A 16147-nucleotide genomic window follows, 5' to 3' on the forward strand; every position below is an offset into this window, starting at 1 on the left:
TCTTAGCACATACCAGTGTGTAGGGCAGGATTGGCACTAACAGTGATTGTCAGCAGGACCAAGAGATGAAGCTGAGGAAACAGGAAGTGAGAAGGAGGAAGAAGGTGTGTGTGTCTGTCTCTCTGTGTGTGTGTGTTAGGGGAGGGTGTTGAGAAAGACTAGCACATGGAGAATTTCTAGAAGAGTTGGCCAGAAGGAGTGATTCTTTCTCTATCCATCCCATAGTGAAAATGTCCCTCTGTGTCTTGGAATCTGGATTTCAGCTCCAATCCAATCCATCCATTTACTGCCAGCTCTTCCAGTATGCTGATCTTTTGTTTGAATCACCCCCTGAGTAGGACCGATTGGGCTATTTCAGGGAAATCTCTGTTGCCTCATTCTGACTGACTGACCCTTGCCTTCCCTCAAAGTACTGAGAACAAGGGCAGAAGCTTGGCTGGTTGTTGCTTCTCAGTCCTCCACCCCCAACAAGGATACACACCCTCTTGGGGTGGTCACATAGCCACTTTCTTTCAGCCAACCTGGCCAGGAAGGAATGCTGTGATTTCCACTATCTCCCTTAGCAGCAACAACAAGAATTTCAGCACAGGGATACAGGAGTTTCCACAAAGGATCTTTAAAACTCAGGTGGTTTTATTTTGTTTGCTTTTAAACTCAGTCTCCACGCTGGAAAAAAGTTGAGAAAGAGGGACTTCTAGGTGTCACCCATTGCTGTAGTCATCTCATATCTGCATGAGAAATGAAGGAGAAAAGAACCTAGATTCTGGGCATTTGGTGGCCCAAGAGCCACTTGACCCCTGGCCTCAGTGTAGGAACCTGTAGTAATGGGTTTGACCTCTTATCTTGGCTGTGAGCATCACCACTAGGGAGAGGCAGAGGCTTGCAGAAACCCCAACTCGCTTTCTGGCAGCGCGAAGACCAGGCTAAGGTAAGCTGTGCATGTGTGGTGGTGGTGGTGGTGGTGGTGGTGGTGGTGGTGGTGGTGGTGGTGGTGGTGGTGGGGGTACTTGAGCCGGAGGGCTGAAAGGGCAATGTCAGAGGACATCTGATCCTGCCGCCGGCTGGCTCCAAAGAGCTCACTCTGGTCCTGCTTCGGGGTATTAGAAGTGGGGAGCAGAGGGAGCTCCCTCTTTGCCAGCTTAGTGCGCGGTGTTGGTTCGGGCTTTGGTGAATCTGAGCTTGGGCAGAGACAGGGGAAGAGGCAAAGAGGAGCCCTGCCGTCCCCCACCCGGGCGCCCAGGCGTGGAAACGTGGGCGGCGGCGAGCGGCTGGCCTCCCTCCCCGCCCTCCCCGCGCGGCGCTCCCGCGTGTGCTGCTGTGTGAGTGCGTGTGTCTCCCTCTCGCCTATCGCACACGCTCCGGCACTAGTGCAGGCGGCTCCCGGCTCCGCTCGCTCTCTCGCTCACTCGCTCCCGCCGCTGCGCTCCCGCCTAGCCGCCGCCGCTGCAGTCGCAGCCCGGCACGGTGAGTGACTGAGGTGTAGCCGCCGTGCTCCCCGACTGCCCGCCGGACCCCAACCTCAGCAGGCTGCACCGCACCGAGCCGGTGGGCCGGGTGCCTCCCGCAGGGGCTCTCCGTGTACCCTCGGGCCACCGTCCCAGCCAGGACGCACTCCTCGAGGGCTGCACACTCCTTCCCCGCTGCTCCCCGCACCCCGTGACCGCTGCCCCGTCTCGTCCCGCAGGACCTGCCCGGACGGGACCACGCCGCCGCCGCCGCCTCCGGGAACAGCGCTTCGGGGCCGGCCTGAACCGAGCCGCGCGGGGCCGCCGCTGCCGCGGGCGGGGGATGGGGCTGTCCGCCTGGCGCGCGGAACCCGCAGGGGGAGCGCGGAGCCGGCGCGCAGCCTGAGAGCCCGGCGCAGCCTGCGCCCCGCCGCTCCGTGCGCTCCCGCCGCCACCCGCGCCTCGATGGCGCCATCGCCCCGCCGCTGACCGGCCCGCGTCGCTCGCCCAGCCAGCCCGCGCGGCCGCCCTCGGAGTTCCGCCAGCCGCTGGGGCAGCGGCCTGCAGCCCGCGTCCGCCCGCGCCCTCCCGCCCGGCCCCGCCATGGCGCTGCGCCGCCTCCTGCTACCGCCTCTGCTGCTGTCGTTGCTGCTGTCGCTCTCGTCCCTGCACCTGCCGCCCGGCGCAGACGCCGCCCGCGGCCGCGCGGCTAACCGGACCCTAGGCGCGGGAGCCGTCGGAGGTCGGCGTTCCGGAGGCGCCCTAGCCCGCGGCGGCCGCGAGCTCAACAGCACCGCCCGGGCGTCCGGCGTCCCGGAGGCGGGCAGCCGGCGGGGACAGTCCGCGGCGGCGGCGGCGGCGGCCAGCGCGACCGTCACTTACGAGACGTGCTGGGGCTACTACGACGTGAGCGGCCAGTACGACAAGGAGTTCGAATGCAACAACAGCGAGAGCGGCTACCTGTACTGCTGCGGAACCTGCTACTATCGCTTCTGCTGCAAGAAGCGCCACGAGAAGCTGGACCAGCGCCAGTGTACCAACTACCAAAGCCCAGTATGGGTGCAGACGCCCAGCACCAAGGTGGTGTCGCCGGGGCCCGAGAACAAGTACGACCCGGAGAAGGACAAGACCAACTTCACCGTCTACATTACCTGCGGGGTGATCGCCTTCGTCATCGTAGCGGGCGTCTTCGCCAAGGTCTCCTATGACAAGGCCCACCGCCCACCTAGAGAGATGAACATCCACAGGTGAGAGGCGCTGCTGGGTGCCTGCCTCGGGTTCCCAGGCCTCGCCCCCTCTTAAACAACCCCACCCCCACGTCCAGTCCTCTTTATGCACACCTCTTCTGACCTTTTAAATCACTTCTACAGTCGCTTCCTCTAAGAGCAATAAATCTTGTGGCTCTCCCGCATTCAGTAGGAAGCAGCTAGGCAAGCTCTAGTGTGAGAGGTATTTGAAACACAAAAGTAGGAATCAATGGAGTTCGTGATGTTCAAGGATAAGAATTTCACAAATTTTTTCCAATCTCCAGGCTCTCCTTTTCATGGTGTGTGACCACTTTACTATGGGTTGTACCACACTTAGGTTTTTGTTTGTTTGAAGTGGAGTGCCACCTTAATATAAAGAACTGAGCAGTGTGAGCACCTCATTGAAAGGAAGAGCAAATGCATTAGTGTAAACCTGGGTATTCCCAGGGGTTAAGAGCGGGATGACATGGAAAGGGTAGCTGCCTCTCCTGGGAAGGAAGGATCCCCATGTTGTGTTGATCAAGGGCAGATGGTATGTATGTCTTCCAGTGGGGTGCTTATCTTTACTGCTGAGGCTGGAGGTCTTGGTCCTCCAAGGCAGGCCTCTCTGAGTTAACACTTTGGATGGTATTCAGCCCGGTTGGGCATGTTTTACTGCACACATGATGAAGACAGTGGGGACTGTCCCCTTTCAAAATTTATAAAAGGAGTTTGAAACCTGACACTCCACAGTTCCACTCTGATTGCTTCCCACCCCTGTCTCTGGCTCCCAGAGAGATCACTGGAAAGTCAAAGCCACATCAGGAACCCAGTCTCTCCTTTAGGAATTGTACATGCAGAGGATGCGAAGTCAGCTATGCATCCAGTGTCCCCATGAAGATGAATGGTTGGATGTGGCTTCAATGAAAGCCCTGCCCCAGGAAACACTTCCATTTCTGGCACACAGAGCGGGCACTGCCCTAGTTCCCAGGCCCAGCCCCCAGTCCACTGCTTGTGAGTTGACCCACCAAGCCTCGCCTGGCCCATGAACCTTGCTTATTATCCTCATGGCTTGAGAACCTTCTCCCTTCACTGCTCTGAATATTAATCACCCCTACCTTGCTGAAAAGAGGAAGGCAGGTAGAAATTTCTAGGCATGCTGAAGGAACTCATTCTTCTCCCCCTCAATAATGTGGGTGTGAGAAGGTGATATTCCCTGTCAGGTTTTATTGACTCAAATCCACTAAATACAGACATTTTACACTCAAGTACTAGACTTGGGTTGACTGTAGGGGGGAGCATCCCCCTTTAACCCCTCATTTCCCGAGCTAGCCACTCTTCCTTTGGCTGCTCTCAGCATAGGCTTATTCAGCATCCCCTTAGACTTGAACTAGGAATGCGAGCAATGGTCTGTGGTCTCCCTGCCTCACTATGAGCAAAGCAAGAACAAGACACTACCACTTCCAAGGGTTTCTCTTGGCTCAGCTTGGAAGGCAAAGAAGGAATTGCTCAGGGGCAGGAGCCTTTCTGAAACAGATGTGCTGTTGTTCCTCATCTGCTACCTCTGCCCCAGGACTCAGGGGCTCATCTCCTCTTGCCTCCTCTTGTCTCATCAAACCCACCCTGGCTCTTACCTCTTTCTGGCTGATCCTTACAAACCTTTCTTGGGGTCTCTCCCTGTCCTGTCCCCGGTGCCTTGTGCAGTTTGTTCAACATCACCTGTGGTTGATAAGGTTGTGGCCTCAGAGTCTGAGATCGAGCCCCTGTGAAAAACAACATTGTCATGTTGCTCTGGGGAAGTCACTGCTCTTGGCATTGATCTCTTCTTCCCCATATACTCCCTCTGTCCCACTTTGGGGTAACCATGGTGGCACTCTTGGGGCCGTTTCTGGAGTGGGAGAAGGAGAGAGTGAACAGTGGGGGAAAGAACTGAATTTCAGGCCCCAGACCATTATGTAAATATGTGATGTCTCTCCCTCAAATTCACCTCCTGATTTCATTCAGTTCACAGCACCTCTCCAGCAGCTGCAGCCTCGCCTGATCAGTGCTTTGGAAACCATCACACTGGTGCTGGGTGGGCAGGGGACAATGCCTATCAGTGTATATGTAGTGGGTGGGGAGCTGGGCTGGAGATCAGAGATGAGTGACACTCACAGCAATGAGTGACACTTAAGGACACTCAAGAGTAACCTTGAGCAGGTCAGGGGAAAATCTTTTTCGGTTCTGGGTAGCTGGCAAGATAGCCCATCATCTGGACCACTTCCTTCCAAGTGTGTCATTGGGAGTGCCCACATCACCCTCGAATGTAACTTTGGGTGGGTGTGGGAAGAAGCTCCTCTTTCTCTGCCTGTACCTCAGAAGTCACTGCTTGCCACACTGGTTATGTAGTCCGTGTCCTTAGAGAGGCAAGGTAGGGGAAAGGGGCAGTGATGGAGGAGATATGTGTTCACACAGTAATGGTATTTCTTAGGTCAAGTGGGGAGAAAGAAGGGAGCTCCCAGTCAGAGGTCGAGCCGGGAGATAGGATGAACTTCAGTTCGGTGCTCTTGGAAATAGTGCAGCTCTTGCAGTGTGTGAGCATTCCTGAAGACAGGCAGACCTGAGTCCTTTCCTTCCCTGGGCCAAGCGTTCCTGAGTCCGAGGGAGTTTCAGTGAGAAAAGCCTCATTGCAAAGGGATACTGTGGGAGTTTGAGGAGAGATGGAAGAAGGGACTGGCCATCTGCTCTGCCTTGGTGTTCTCGGGCTGGGCAGCCCTCTGTCTGTCATACACATGCATGTTCCTTATGGATGGACTTTTTTGCATCTCTCCCTCCCTTACAGGGAAGAACAGTTTTTGCTTTTTGTAGAAGTGAGTAGCCCTTGCTAGAAGGATTCTGAATGAGAAGTAAGTGTCTGGAGGGGAAATAGCCAGCTCTCTGGTGATTCTAACAGACAAGTCAGTGGAAAGGATGCAAACATAGCCATGCCTAGCAAGTTGGGCTCTGGGGAGAAGAAAGTGATGCTGGCTCTGAGTGGGGGTGTCCCACCTTTCCTGGCTGGAACTCTATTTATTTTAGAAGCTATATTCTCTTCTTGCCCCTGCTTTAGAACTTCTCAGGTTAAGATCGGAACTGTAGACATTTACTAATTGTCCTGTTTCCTGAGTGTCTCTGTAGTTGTTACCTGGGGCTGATTGCCCAGATAATGAAGCCCCCTGTCCTCCAGGAATATGGGCTCTGCCCAACGTCCAGCCTAGGAGGCTGGTCCATTTTGACATTCTATTCTGCCCTTAGCTGTCTCATATTGAAACCTGTTCCTCCTCCTCACCATGAGTTGATTCATTAATGTCTCTCTTGGAGATAAGAATCACTCTAAGGAGGAACTGTGTGGCTTCTTTTTTAAAATGGCTAATTAACAGATGGGTCAGGAAGCTATTAAGATGCTGTAGACACAGTTGGTGAAGTCTGAGGTGCCTGTACGGGACTGGAAGTGTGAAGGAAGGTGGGTAGGGAAGATGATGGGTAATGGAGGATGCTCAGAGAAGCAGAGCCTGAGTATATGTCATCAGGAGAAGGGGAGGATATTAGGAGGCAACTCATTTGCAGAGCCCATCTCTCAACTAACTTTCTTATTTCTAGCATAGGCCAGGGAAAACTTTGCCTTGGCCTTTCTCCTACTAGAAGTGAATTATGAACCGTGAGAGCTCTGCTTCCCTCCCAGGTCAACACCGCTGTGACAGGACCACTCCAGAGTTGAGCGAGTGAAGAACTGTTCCTAAGCATCAGGATCCTCTCAACACTCAGTATTTTGAAGTGCTATGGGCTCCCAATTATGAATTGATCTAAACTGAGTCGGCTTGTTTTTAACTCCAAATACAGAAGTCTGGAAGGAAAGGGTTGGGGGGGGGAATAATTTTGCCTTGGGCAAGATTATTTCATGATTCCCCCCCTTTTTTGTGTGTTTTAAAAGAAGTGTACATTGGGAAAGCTGGGGAATTATCAGGGAGTGTTAGGGGTAGAACCCCAGGAAGGTAGAAATGAGACAACAAAAATAAGAAAGTGATTGGATAAAATGTTGATGGTTACCTGCATGGAACAAAGTGACACTTCAGAGTTTCCCACAGGCGTGACTTTCTTATGGTTCTTGAATGCGTGTGGATACGTTGCATGCAAGACCTGCTAACCTTGAGAAGGCAAAAAATGGTTCAAACTCCAAATGCACACTACCTTAACATACAAGCTAGCTGGGTTCATTCTTGCTTTAGCAATGCAACCAGGCAAACACTTTTCAACGATCTTGAGACCTTGACAGCCCTCTGGGGTCATGCTGCTCACTGTCTTCATGTTTCTGTTCTGCAGAAAAGACTTGAACATCTGTCCCCACCCAGTCCTGTCTCAGAATACATTCATTTCAAGGAATCTGCTTCTAAGAAACTCAGAATTTACTCACAGTTTTCATCTGCTAAGGCACTTGTAGAAGACAGAGTCTAATTCACTGTTTTCAACTAATTTGAATGAGAGGCTGGGGTGTTGGTTCAGATAATTTGTGCAGAAAGCACAGCACATCTGAAAAGCACACTGACTGAAAGAGGTCAATTATCTCAGACAGACATGCTGACAAGATCCGGAATAAAAAGTCAGTGATACCCAAAAGAACTTCCTCCATCTAGTTCTGCTGGCTGATTTCTCCAGGGTCTGGAAGGATATTGTTTAGGTCTTAATTTTCTACCTCTGTCCCATAGCCACGGAGTGCCCCTACCTGCTGCATGTTGGAGTTAGTTCCCTGATCTAGGCTATCACAGTTGCCGGCTTCCTTCATCCCTGTGTCCATCGTGTCCTTTCAAAGTTCTAACCAGCCTGTGCTTGAAACTGTTACAGACTCAAGTGCATTTTGCCTTTGAGTTTTTGTCAAGTTCCTTGGCAATGTATATTTTGCGAAATGACAAAATTATGATTTGACCTTGTGGATATGTAAGATGTCTCGGGTCAGTGGAGAGGGAGCCATGATGAGATATATGGGGGCCTAGGTTACCTTCATTGCGAACACACCTTCTGTGATGATTTGGTCCCTCATTACTCTGAGAAACCCAAACTCATTATTTTTCCCTGAGTCACATTTATGACCTCATATTTGTACTTCTCTTGTTGGCAGATATTATAGAGGGGGAAGAAGGCTGGGCATAGGGAATTTACCAGCAAACCCTAAGAGGGTTTGAGGCCCTTGGCCTTGAGCCTCTAGTAGGCTTACTTTAAAAGCAGTCAGGGCATATTGTTAACTCTATTTTTTATTTTTCTGCAAGTAAATCCAAAGTCTTATGGAAAGGCAGACTAACATATTCTATTATTTCACCATCCATTTCAGAATCATGGCCTTATTCTGACAGTCACTTCAAGTCTGTAATTTTATAAGTGAGACACTTAAAATCAACAGATCATAGGTCGCAATGCCACATCTTAGCTGCTAGTTGAGTGAGCTTTCGCTGAAAGCCTAGGTGTATATGCCCTAGGCCATGGCTCAGTCTCATTTTCTTTATTAAAAGCAGTCTGCTTTATTTTGTGTTTGAGTCTTAGGCCTCTTCCCAGTGTCTAGCTCTTGGAGTCTTGCTGGCCTCCGTGTGTTTCCATTCACCAACATCTCACGATAGTCCCTGGTCTTTTTTTTTTTTTTTTTTTTTTTTTTTTTTTTGCAGTTTCTCTGAGTTCTTTGCTAAAGGGCAATAACCCAATCCAAAAAAGAAAAAAAAAATTCCTCTAGTAAGATGTGAGTAATGCAGACTGTTGAAAAAGAAAAAAGAAAAAAAAATCCAGCATATGCCAAAGAAGGGTGGACCTGGGCAAGGAACCGCCGAGTAACAGTGTGGGTAGAGCTATGAAATTAAAAATACGACTCTGGCTGCTTCTGTTCTTACCTGGAGGTGGAAGGACTTGCTGAGACTTCTCACACCAGTGAGATTCTGCACACACATGTGCCTATGCGTGTGCATGTGTCTGCGCGTCCGGAATCACCCTCAAGAATTGCTCCAGTGTATGTAAAATCTCTTTTTTAGACACAAAATCATAATTCCTGGTGATTGTTGTTCCTTTTCTCAGCTCTGAGTTGAGGGGCTGGAAGTTTGAAATGATGGGCCTGGTCACTCTATGAGTTGAATCTGTAGGGAATGACAGGTAGCAGCTTTGCATTTGCTATGCCTGATCCTCTGAGAGAACCCAGGTGTATGCTTTATATTGAATTCTCTTCCCAAGCAGTCTCCTTGAGAGGCCACATTCTGACTCTTCTGCAAACACCTCCATAGCACCACTCTTGGAAATACTTGAGACTCCATAGCCAGTCATTTTCTGTCACCATGGCATATTTCATCCACCCAGGGAGATCTGGTTCATTTAAGCAGTAATAGGTCTGGGGAAGGCTGATGAATGGGCAAGGTGGTGGGCAGCCACAGTGCCTTCCCTAATGAATGCTGCTAGGAGGAACCATCTCTGCCATCTTGAGAGGCAGGATGGACCTGAGGAGGGTAGCGCCCCTCACCCGCTATAACCATGTAGACAGGGCTGCTTCTCACTTGGGAAGATAAGTAAGCCTTAGGCAAGACCAGTTTCACGTGACAGCAGTGTGCTGGGCAAGCTGTGGGATAGTTGGGAAAGAAGACAAAAGAAAGGAGTTGAATATGCATCAAACATTTCAGATAACTGCCCAAAAAGGGTGGAAAAAAGAATGTCCCACATTTCTGCATAAAATAGTAGACAGATCTCTCAATTTAGCTTCCTGCTTTGATACTGAGGGTAAAGGGACCCAGTTTCTTTGGGATACATGCAGAGAGAAAGCCTGGGATCAGAGCCCCCTGTTCACTGCCCTCTGCCCTCTATCACAGGGCCACCGCCTCTGCAATTCTGTATTCAGATGAGGTTACCACTTGGGTCAGACTGCCATGGATATCTGCAGACTCATGGAGATGAGGCTACCATAGCATTTCTGGAAGATTCATAATACCCATTTATCATACCTGCCTTCTCCCCATGCCCCCAATTCTTATTTATGGGATGGGACAGATTGGGGGCAGGAATGAGCTGCTGGCTGAGTAAAGAGCAAAGGGCAGGACGACACCCACTATATTCTGGGCAGCTGGGACAGTCATAGCTATGCTGTTACAGATGGGTATTTCCCCCCCCCCCAATTTCAGTCAAGAAATTGGGCAAGTGGACAGGACCGAACACTTGTATCACTCCCATAGTCCCTCCAACACACGTAGAGACCATTTTTAGACATTCTCAAGGGAGTCTGTTCCATTATGAGCTCGGGCAGTGGGTATCAAAAGGTAGGAGTTCCTCCTGCCAGGAGCTTACCTTCTTCCATCATCTGTGAAACTCAGGAAAGCTGTGAGGCCCTGAGGGTTCATCTGGGTGGGAGGTCTGGAGCAAGAGTGCCTGGCCTTGAGAACTTACTAGGTACCAGGACCCCTATCCTGCATTTTCCAATCGAAGTCTCACTGCATATTCCCTCCCTATATTAGCACCTCCCAGCCCACAGAGTATAGAAGCCTATTTTACATATGAGGAAGCCTACTCAGCCTAGTGGCTTGCCCAAGGCCATGCCTCCACTAGGTTGCCCATCTCTACCTTCCCATAGGGTCTAGAAAAGTAGCTCTCTGTCGTCCACCTTCCTAACAGAGTCAGTGATACCCATCTGCCTGCTTGTGCCTGGAACAACTTATTACCAGAAAGGACAAGAGGGCTAATGACCTCTCATTCAGAGCTGGTAGCACTCCCACTTAGATGGCATATGGGGTACAGATGTACCCAGGGCAGTGAGAGGGTTTTGTTTCAAGTGCATATGCTGTTGGATGAGTGAAGGCATACAAAGAAGTATAAGAAGCAAGACAAAACACTGAAGTTCATTGAGGGGGAAACAGAAAGAAAGTAGACCCCTGTGTCGTTTAGAAAGAAGCCCTGGGCAATTATGCATGAGTCACAGCCTCTGAGAGAGTGAAAGGAGCTAGAGAATGGAAGGAAGGATGAGGTCTAGGGAGAGGATGGACCTCAGGGCATCCCCAGCTTTAATTACTGAGACCCACAGCTTGCTAACAGGTTCATTTATCACTGTCCCTCAGTGTTCCCCTTCCCCATTTATAACACCCAGTGCTGCACATGCAAGAGAGAGCTGCAGCTAACTCTCTCACTCCAAATTAGACTGTCCTCTCTTCTGTCCTCCTAGCTGTGCTAACTCAAGACTTTGCTCCTTCCCTGGTCTCTGCTTCCTTCCTTCTCAAGTCCTCTGCCTTGAAGGGCCCAGGAGGAAGAAGGAATCTTGAGACATCCTAAGAGCCACAGCTGGGTGTGTCCTCTAGGGGTTATCTCTGGGTGCCAGCCAGTGTGGAGCATACATGCCTGTCTTCAGTACCATGACAGAGGTAAGTGAGCTGTGGAAGCTGTCTTAGCAGCCTCTAGGAACCCAGCTCTGCAAAAGCACTGTGTTTAGTCCCCTCCTTCCAGCTCTTTGTCCTCCCAGGATCCTCTTTGCCTAATGCCACTGTTTAGCTTCCAGGCCACTGTCTCCAGGGCCCTGGGAGCTAAAGCTCCAATAAGGCTTTGGGTGGCTAGGACCTTGGCTCCTTGCCCTGACGTTGGTAGAAGAGTCTTTGCTTCCTGTAGCCTTCTCAAACGTGCTCATTATTCCTTGCTTTTCTGGCATTTGGTTTCATGTCCTGTTCCCATTAGCTTCTGCATTAAAGTCTCATTACTCAGGACACCTGTCCTCTGGACATATTGGTTGTTCTCTTAGCCAAATGTCCTCTTCTGGGAAGTGTGGTTTCCATCCTTTTCCCTCTTCCTGCGCCCCAGCTGCTCCCTGGAGAGGAATTTGGACCCTGAGATGGGCTATTAATTAAGTCTATCCTCTTCTTTCCTAGGGCCTGGAGCTTAAGAACTTTGCTTGGGTTTAGCAGATGGGTCTGGGGGGTGGAAGGGTGGGGAACAGGAGGCAGTTGTTGGGAGGTGTTTTAAACCCCCTAAGTTCTGTAATCAGGGTCAGGTTCCAGCAGGAGAGAGTTGGGACGTTACACTGATATTTAGGTAGCTCTTTTGGAGGATGAGCGAAGCTCACATCAAGCCACCTCCGTGGAATGATTGGCAGGATACTAGCCCAGGCACTGGTGTTGTTTCAGAACATGAGAAAGACCCCAAAGCACTTTCCTGCTATTCTCCCAGTCACTGCCTCTGACTTACTACTGTGTGTAAAGAAATCTCCCTGAAGATTCATGGGAGTGACAGCCCACACAGGCTTGAGGAACCAGCACAGGCCATTTGTGTTTCCAGTGGTCCACAAGCAGCTTCAGACTCAGAATCCATGTCCATGAAGTAACTGCCTCTTCTCTGCACCCTGGAGCATTTGCAAAGAGGAATGTCAGGTCTTTAAGCAAAGAATCTGTTGTGTTTCTCTCTCCCCTCGGAAGTCACATCATTAAAATGTGTCTCTGTGACTTGTGGTGTCTCCTCCTACCACCACTGCTTTCCCATCTGCCCTGCTCTTGATGCCTGGTCACTTCTCTCTTGTCTTCCCAACCCCTTTTACCTCCCCTTCCCCCAACAGCCTTTCTTCTTGAATTCATCCAGCTGTGACTTCATTAAATGGCATCGATTGTGATGCCACAAATTCAAAATTTACACAAATTGGACTTGGACAAAGTTTTTTTTTTCTTTTCTCTATTTGATAAAAAACTACGGTGAGCAGATTAATAGCTCAGACAAGACTGCAAAGATTGTGCAGGGTACACACACCACCACCACGGAGAAGGACAGATTGTCTCTGAGCTGGCCAGGTAGACAGCCGGCATGCTAATGACCAATCTACCATATCTATTCAATAAAAAAGCTCCAAAGGATTGATTTTGTCTTATTTTATTATTTTTAAAGCTCATTTAAAACCCTGCAATGGATCAAGGAACAATAAAGTGTTATTTTTCTGACAGAGTCTGGTAGCTCAGGCCTGTTTTCAGGTATTCTGGAAGCTGAAGCCAGAAGACCACAAGTTCAAGGCCTACTTGGACTAGAGAGTGAGTGTGGGCAGTTACGTGAGACCCTGTTTCAAAAGGAAAAGGCATCATATAGCTAGGAATACAGTACTTGCCTACCATGCATGAGGCCTTGGTTGAATCCTCAGTATTGTACCCAGGTGTGTCTGCACATGTATGGTTATTTTCTAAATATGTCCTGTAATTCCTGTTTTCACCAAGTGGGATTAACCTACCCCAACTGCTATAGAATGAGTGTTGCTAAACTCCCTTTCAAACGTCTTTTAAATTCCCTTTGGGAACTATATCCGATTTCCCTTATCTTTCTTATTTCATTTCCCTAAGTTTTTAGAATCTACTACTTTGAGAAGTAGTGTTATGATATGATAACTGCAGGATGGCCAGCTGGTCCTGGGAAGAAAGGGGTTGAGAGGCCAACTTCAGACACTTTGCCCTACTTCTGGGGGACAGAAGACATTGTGATTTGCCCTTGTTCCCACTGAGGGTTTTGCTCAGTAGCCTAAGGAAGCTGTCCCAACACCACTGTTAGGAGAATCCTGTAAAAATTGTGCTTCCTGTAAAAATGACCAGAAGCAGTTAGCAGGCACCCAAGAAGAAGGACTTTGGCATCTTCCCCTTCATCTGCTTACGTGCTTTCAAGGAACAGATAAAAAAAATCTTTCCTCTTACTTTTGGAGGTTGTCCTCCATCTTTTCCTGCCTTGCTGCATTTTCTAAATGTCGAGATAGCAAGCTGCTTCTGCCACTTTCTGTCTCCATGATCTTCAGTGAGTCCCTTGGCCTCTCTGGTCTATTAGCTGGGATGTGGGATATGGGTCAATATACTGTAATGATGTGGCCCATTCTGACCCCATGTACTGGAAAGTCAGGACAACAGGTGACATCTTCACTTAAAAGAACAACATCCCTAAGGGTGGAAGAGATGCACTTATCCTTATACATTCCAGTATGCTTATCTTATAGTCCTTGTCTAAGGACAGGAATGTCTTCTGCAAATGGCCTCATAACCTCACAAGGGTGCTTTGTTTTAGCATGTTCCTCTTATAGGTCCTCTTGGTAGAAAAGGACTTATTATGCCTTTTTAATCCCTTCCCTCTAGACTCATCTCATTTCCTCCTGGGGTATAAGTGTCCAATCATTCGTCTACTTAGCAGACAGGCTGGTCTACTGTTAGTATGCTTTTTTAGTTTATGCTGGAGAACCCAAACTAACTCTTAATGTTCAAAAGACTGCAAAACATCTCTTCAAGGTCAGCAGCAAGGTCCCTCCATCCTCTCTTCAGGATCCATCATTTGAATCAATATCCATATAAGTCTTCCCATTGTCATGGCTTCCATTCTCTGGCTGTACAGAGGCTGTCTGCTTAGGAGCTACCAACCACACATGGAGCCCAGTCAAACAGCTTAATGATCCAAAGGATTCTTTAGGAAAGCTGGTTGAACAAAGAAATCCAAGGAAGCAACTATTCTTGGCTGCAAGTCCGTCCCCTCAATTGGGCTGGGCAGGAAGTGTCAGCCTTCTTTGGCCAAACTGGAACAGTATCCAGGATAATGAAAACTACTGAGTGATTTATTTGATCATGGAGATGGTGATAATATTTATTATACATATCTTAAAGAAGGAAAAGATGGATAGAGAGAAGCAAAAAAGGAAGAACAAAAGGAGAGAAGAATATGAGACTAAGTGAACAGTTCATAGAAAATGTTTCCTTAGTCAGATTGATTGTCCACTCAGACCCCTGAAGAAATCTATAGATTTTTTTCCTGTTGTGGTTCCTCTGCCTCTTTATGGACCTTTATCTTGGTGCTTCCTTGTGTTGACAGGCAGAACATGGTCTGTCATGGCCTGGTACAAAGGAACACACATATTCTTTGCACCTGCCTCTCCAGGTCCAAGTGCAGGGCTCAAAAAAACCTGGTGTGTGAGCAGGTAGACTTCTTGTCATTAGGCTGTGGTGGGAAATGGGATCTATGGGTGGTTCTTTCTGAGATGACCATGGCTACAGGTAGACTATGTGATTTGAGAGTTCTGTTATGTCAGCTTCATTGAGTCAGTCCCCATCATTTCTCTTACACCCGTCCTATAGTTGTGTTTCTGTAGGCTGAACCCACTTAAGATTTATTCAGTCAAGTAACTCTAAGAGGTAGATGTACATATGTATGTATATGTGTGTGTGTGTGTGTGTGTGTGTAGTATGTATGTATTATTTGACTTATTACTTTGGCTTAATATTTAAATGAGTAAACAGAGCCATGGGAGTGTAAATAGCTGGCTAATGACCACTAGTGTACCAAAATAGCCAGCGTCCCAACTTGGGCCCCCTAGTCCAGAACCCCAGTATTTGGTCACCAGGCTATGCTGTCTATGTTTGCTCACCTAGAGATTGAGGTCTGTGCCAACAGCAGAAGCAAACACAAAACAAAGAGAACCTCAAAGCCAAAAAAAAAAAAAAAAAAAAAAAAAAAAAAACCTAACCTACTCTACAATAAAGCTGCATCTTCTATGAGGGCACTGTTATAAACTCATCAGTCATGTGGTTAGCTGTGTCTGTGTCGTTATGCTAACACATCTTGGAAACAGAGTAGTCCCCCTCCCACCCACTGCTTTCAATTAGCCAGTAGCTACACTTGACACACTCAAATCTGATTCATTCTCAAATCACCCAAAGATTGCTAGAAAGTCTGTCTGGGCTTGATTCTTCTTCACTTCTTGGACAAGGATAAATTTGCATTATGTTTTCTGGGGTCTGAAGGAAGAGCATGGAGATGATGCTGTTAGGAAAGAGTGGGCATACAGATGTTGTAGACTCTTGGCCAGTCCCCTATCAACAGCCTCAGGATAGGCATACATTGGGCAGCAGCAACTGGCCCTGCTTACTTGAAAAACTGAACAAGCAGGCTGCCCTTTCCTTGCAGAGATGTTTACTGGCTGTGATGAATTCCAATTGTGCTGGGGACAACTCAGACCTGCAGAACAGCTCAATGCAGATGCATAGACATTGTTAACCAACAAATGAGATCCCCACATCCATTCTGCGCCTCTGTGTGAGAAGAGCGGTCTTGTGCACACACAAAGCCAGCAGCTGTGTTTTTCAAGTGGACTGTGAGAGAACTGGGAATAGGGAGAAATAAATTAAGCCATTCTCCTTGGTCTGAGGTTATTAAAAAATATGTTCATTTCAGTTGTCCTGACTGCAGATTTTGGAGGATAAAATCACCCTGACTATTCAGAAGAGAGTGGCAAAGGAGAGGTCAAAAAGGACACTAGCTTCTCCTCAAGTTCAATGCCAGTAAGAACTTAGTTATCTGGAACTCAAATAACTGGAATTATTCACCTAGCTGGAATAGAACAAATACACATCTCCTCTATGGAAAGGTGAAAGAAGCAGCTATCAGAGATTTACAGGGAAAACCCAAAACCAGCTTCCATTATCTGTGTTGCAGATAATGGAAACAGTTCCCTTTCCTAAGGTG

The 16147-nt window shown here is 48.7% G+C and overlaps 1 protein-coding gene across 1 annotated transcript in view; it reads left to right on the top strand.

Annotated features, from left to right (window-relative positions):
* Window positions 1–1648: 1648 nt before the first annotated feature.
* Window positions 1649–16147, top strand: part of Shisa6 (shisa family member 6) — a 280683-nt gene continuing 266184 nt past the window's right edge. Inside the window, exon 1 of the mRNA XM_051180360.1 lies at window positions 1649–2692. Coding sequence (XP_051036317.1) covers window positions 2049–2692 — 644 coding nt within the window. The 5' untranslated portion in view covers window positions 1649–2048. The remainder of the gene's footprint in view (window positions 2693–16147) is intronic.

Source organism: Phodopus roborovskii, unplaced genomic scaffold, assembly GCF_943737965.1.
Source record: "Phodopus roborovskii unplaced genomic scaffold, PHOROB, whole genome shotgun sequence".
NCBI classification, from domain to species: domain Eukaryota; kingdom Metazoa; phylum Chordata; class Mammalia; order Rodentia; family Cricetidae; genus Phodopus; species Phodopus roborovskii.